General features: G+C 59.4%; 1 protein-coding gene across 1 annotated transcript in view; it reads left to right on the top strand.

Moving 5' to 3' along the window:
- LOC138866973 (basic salivary proline-rich protein 1-like) overlaps nt 1-4,996 on the top strand; it is a 6,504-nt gene extending 1,508 nt beyond the window's left edge. Inside the window, exons 3-5 of the mRNA XM_070141355.1 lie at nt 3,517-4,022; nt 4,230-4,478; nt 4,805-4,996. Of these exons, the coding sequence (XP_069997456.1) occupies nt 3,517-4,022; nt 4,230-4,478; nt 4,805-4,996 (947 nt within the window). The remainder of the gene's footprint in view (nt 1-3,516; nt 4,023-4,229; nt 4,479-4,804) is intronic.
- Nucleotides 4,997-5,000: the final 4 nt, after the last annotated feature.

Genomic DNA, 5,000 nt, shown 5'->3' with positions numbered 1-5,000 from the left:
TCACACTCTAATAAAACGATTATTTAAAGAATACCTAAACTATTTTCGATCTATTACCAGGTTGATTCAGCAGCGACTTCCGTTTGCCAGCATGACAAATAAAACTTTTCTGAAGATTTGGTTTGTGTTTTCAATCTGATTTCTCCTTTCACCTTCAACAGTGTATAATGACAAGTCACGAGGATGTAAACTTCATTAAGAGGATAAATGTATTTACGAAAATTTATGCACAAGTAGAGTCACTGGACTAATTGCCTTTGATAAGAATAATTTGATGTCAGACTCGGTCCTACTGTCACAGATTTATCCTTAAAGCATTCGTATGACGCTGACAGTGTCGCCATCCCAAAGGACGTCATAAGAGCTATAAATCTGTCGTTTATAGGAAATTCAACTTTCCTACACTTTAAACCAACTTTGCGTACGTCATACCCGGATGTTATCCATATTTCACTCGGTATCTAATGAGATGTCGAGTCCCACCATTTCCGCGCGAATTACACTTGGTAAATCCTCTCTGCACAAATGAATAATATCCAACGCATTTTCGGCTGACGTTACTCTCTGCGTCCCACTTTTCGCTTCGTCATCGTCAAAGACAACAAGCAAGGAGATCGCTCGGAATGGGCAACCGGAGGCGAGTTCAATCCTGCCAAAGTTGCCCCGAAGTTGGCGATCTCCCATATTAGGTCAAATACGTCTTTCGAGACTCAATAACAATGTATTTTTGATTCAGCCTCATTTTCTTGCCTATAGTGTCTTTGAAAATAAGTGACTGTCGCATTTCTTCTTTTAATTTGTATTGTATGCTACGGATCAAGTCAATGTGGGTATTTTAGACGGAAGAAAATGAACTAATGCTTACTGATTCACTATTTCATAATTTTTGAGTCAGGTACGGATCATAAGAGAATATGGTTCGTATACACATAAGAAAAAAGGATGAAATAGTGAATCGGTAAGCATTAGTTTATTTTCTTTCGTTAAAATACAAAATCACATTGATTTGATCCGTGCCATATGATACAAATTATAAGAAAAAAAATGCGATAGTCACTTATTTTAGAAGACCCTATAGAGAAGAAAATGTGGCTGGATGAAAATCTATTATTACTGAGTTTCAAGTGATGCATTTGATCTAATTGTCTGACTTATCATCAACCATTATCAATCATGAAACGTGGAATTGGTAAAAAAAAAGAAAGATAATAAATAAAAATAAATAAATAAATAAAAATAAAAGAATAAATAAATAGTTACGATGCTCTAGGATTTTTGTTTCTCCCGTTTTGTCTATTATATATATATATATATATATATATATATATATATATATATATATATATATATATATATATATATATGTAAAGATAACGAAATATCATTCTTCCTTTACCGTTAAATGCCCTCTCTTTGATAACTATTATATGTGTGCATTTATGTCCATGAAACTTTCATCTTTTATTGAGAACCAGATTTTATTACTGCAAATCCAGTCATATTGTTGGCCTTACCTCTAGTAGAAATATATTGTAGGAAAAAAAAAATGTAAACTCTGCAGTGAAGATTTGATGACATAGAAAGTGATCAAATGAAATATCAAAATGAATGTCGTTTTAAGCAATTTTTCAAAATCATCCTTTTCAGGGTCATGGGAATAACTGCGGCGGATCGCTAGTCAGCATCGTTTAAGGTTACTTTGGCTTTTCACATGGCAAAACCCCCCCGGAAAAGCCCGACGACTCTCGCCCCGCTCTCCCGCTGCTGCGCCCAGAAGCCACACCAGGAAGGAATGGGGACGAAGGAGGGGGGACATTTCAAATAAAGAGGGGGCCGCACTTTTTTCGATGGCTGGTTGTTGGGGGTCGTTTCTCTCTCGACTCAGGGTGCGCCGCACACAGGGGAGGGAGACGACAGCGTCGCCGGACCAGAACAACGGCCGCGGCGAGCTCCCGGCCGCGAGCCCTTTTTCTCTCTATCGCCATCGTGGTCGTGCAGCGACGAGGAGGACAGAGGGGGGGAGAGGGGCGCGGCGCAGGCAGGCCAGCCGGGACAGGCGGGCTGCCAAGGCAGTGGGGCACAGGCTCACAGCTGTCAAGGCTGCTCACCCACACACACGCCTGCTTCCGGCAATCCCGCTCCGCACCCTTGAGCTGTGCAAGGCTAAAGGCCACCACGCCTTTGCTCACCGCCTCTCCGCCTTCTCCTCCTCCTCTTTCCTCCGCTCTCCATCGCAGCAACGGGCCGCAGACAAAACTACATACAACTCTAACCCCCCCAAAGAACACCACACGCAATGGGGCCCTAGCCGCAACTCGCGCTGCAAGGCCTCGGCTCCGGAGGCAAGCAAGCAAGCAAACAAACGGGAGCCGGCAGGAGGCGAGCGAGCCAAGCCCGTGGCAAGGGGGAGGGGAGGTACTCTCGCTGGCCCAGTCTCCTTTTCAACCTGCCTCACCCGTGGGCTCCGCAGGAGGAGGGGCGTGGGATTGCCGGGGGTTTCTTCCTTTCTCGCCGCAAGGGTGTGCACACCCGGGATCTAACTCCGCGTTACCGGCGAAACGTGGCCGAGGGGAGAAGAACCGCAGGGGGCTCAGCCGTCGCGAGGGGAAGGCCGCAAAAGGGGGGCGGCACTCGGAAACCATTCCGAACGTCAAGAGAGGGGCGGTCGCCTGTGTGAAGGGCAGGACCACAGCCGACACTGGCGGGGGTGGCACGGGGACTGGTTACCCCGGCGGCCCCCGGTCGGCATCGTGGAGCGAGCCCGTGACCTTTGCTGTGCCAGGTTCGGGGGGGAGGGAAATTCGAGGAAGGGACCGACGCCCGAGCTTACCAAAAGCACAGGACGGCGCCCAAACCCCCAAAAGACACCACACACACCCGGACGTAAGAACAGGGAGAAAAGAGCAGAGCAGCAAGGGACAGAAGGGGAAAGGAGCAGGGAGAGCGCCGCAACGGTGAGGGAGGGCCATGGGTGTCCCCCTATAGTTGTGGGCGCGGTCCCTCAGCCAACACGACCGTAAACAGGGGCCCCTCCTGCGCCACGCCAAGGGAGAGGACGCCTTCCACACGCCCCACCACCCACGCCCCGGTAAACGCCTCACTTTCTCGCGGGTGGAGGGCAGGGAGCAACGGGCCCCCAACCGCCAACCCCGCTGCACCGCCTCTTGCCCCCGCCCGCCACGCTCGCCGGCCGGCTCCGGCCCCGAGGGGGACCCGCGCCCGCCTCGCCGCGTTCCAGGCCAGCCCAGCACGCTCGGCAGGGGTGGGGAGAGGGCCGCGCGTTGACGGGCCAGGGCAGCGGGGACCGCCGCGGCCACGGCTTGCCGCCTCCGCCGCCGCCGCCCGCTGACACCCAAATGAAGGTGGACCACCCTGTAGTTGTCGGCGCGGGCCGACTCAGCCCACACGACCGCGGGGCAAGGGCCGCTCGGCCCCGGGGGCCAGGGAAGGCATCCCCTCCGACGGCCCCGGCAGCCAGGACTTCCCCAAAGCCTGCCCCGCTTTCGGGGACGGGAGCCGGAGAGGCAGGGGCTTCCTCGCGGCGGCGGGGGCCACGCCCGCCCAAGCCGCCGCCGGCTCCGCCCTCGGCCCGAAAGAGCGCAGGGGGCAGGGGAGCCCAAGCTGAAGGCGGCCCCCGCACCGCCCGCGCAAGGCCCCCGCCCGGCCCCGACGGCGAGCTCGCCGCCCGTCCGCCTGCAGCCGCCGAAGGTGGTCCCCCCTATAGTAGTCGGCACGGGCCCTCAGCCCACACGACCGCGGGCAGGGGCCGCTCGGCCCCGGGGGCCAGGGAAGGCAGCCCCTCCGACGGCTCCGGCAGCCAGGACTTCCCCAAAGCCTGCCCCGCTTTCGGGGACGGGAGCCGGAGAGGCAGGGGCTTCCTCGCGGCGGCGGGGGCCACGCCCGCCCAAGCCGCCGCCTGCTCCGCCCTCGGCCCGAAAGAGCGCAGGGGGCAGGGGAGCCCAAGCTGCCCGCTCGGGGGGCGAGGCCCAACCAGAGGGCGGCCCTCGCACCGCCCGCGCAAGGCCCCCGCCCGGCCCCGACGGCGAGCTCGCCGCCCGTCCGCCTGCAGCCGCCGAAGGTGGTCCCCCCTATAGTAGTCGGCACGGGCCCTCAGCCCACACGACCGCGGGCAGGGGCCGCTCGGCCCCGGGGGCCAGGGAAGGCAGCCTCTCCGACGGCCCCGGCAGCCAGGACTTCCCCAAAGCCTGCCCCGCTTTCGGGGACGGCAGCCGGAGAGGCAGGGGCTTCCTCGCGGCGGCGGGGGCCACGCCCGCCCTCGGCCCGAAAGAGCGCAGGGGGCAGGGGAGCCCAAGCCGCCCGCTCGGGGGACGAGGCCCAACCAGAAGGCGGCCCTCGCACCGCCCGCGCAAGGCCCCCGCCCGGCCCCGACGGCGAGCTCGCCGCCCGTCCGCCTGCAGCCGCCGAAGGTGGTCCCCCCTATAGTTGTCGGCACGGGCCCTCAGCCCACACGACCGCGGGCAGGGGTCGCTCGGCCCCGGGGGCCAGGGAAGGCAGCCCCTCCGACGGCCCCGGCAGCCAGGACCCCCCAAAAGCCTGCCCCGCTTTCGGGGAGGGGAGCCGGAGAGGCAGGGGCTTCTTCGCGGCGGCGGGGGCCACGCCCGGGCCCGCCGCCGCCGCCTCCGCCCCCGGCCCGAGAGGGCGCAGGGGGTGAGGCCCAACCAGCAGGGGGCCCCCGCACCGCCCGCGCAAGGCACCCGCCCGGTCCCGACGGCGAGCTCGACGCGGGGCTCGCCGCCCGCCCGCCTGCAGCCGAAGGTGGCCCTCCCTATAGTTGTCGGCGCAGGCCCTCAGCCACCACGACCGCGCCCAGGGCCCTCCCTCGGCCGCCCGCCAGGAAAAAACGGTCCCTTCGGGGGGCAATCCCGGCAGGGCCGCGCCCGTCCCCTACACCGCTGCCCACGGCCCGCGAGGGTGCAGGGGGCCGAAGGGGGAAAGCCCGAGCCAGCCCCTGCCCGAGGAAGACGAGGCAGACTGACAGG

This window comes from Penaeus vannamei, chromosome 28, assembly GCF_042767895.1.
Source record: "Penaeus vannamei isolate JL-2024 chromosome 28, ASM4276789v1, whole genome shotgun sequence".
Classification (NCBI taxonomy): domain Eukaryota; kingdom Metazoa; phylum Arthropoda; class Malacostraca; order Decapoda; family Penaeidae; genus Penaeus; species Penaeus vannamei.
The sequence above is the reverse complement of the archived record's forward strand: the minus strand, read 5'-3'. Positions and strand labels throughout refer to the sequence as shown.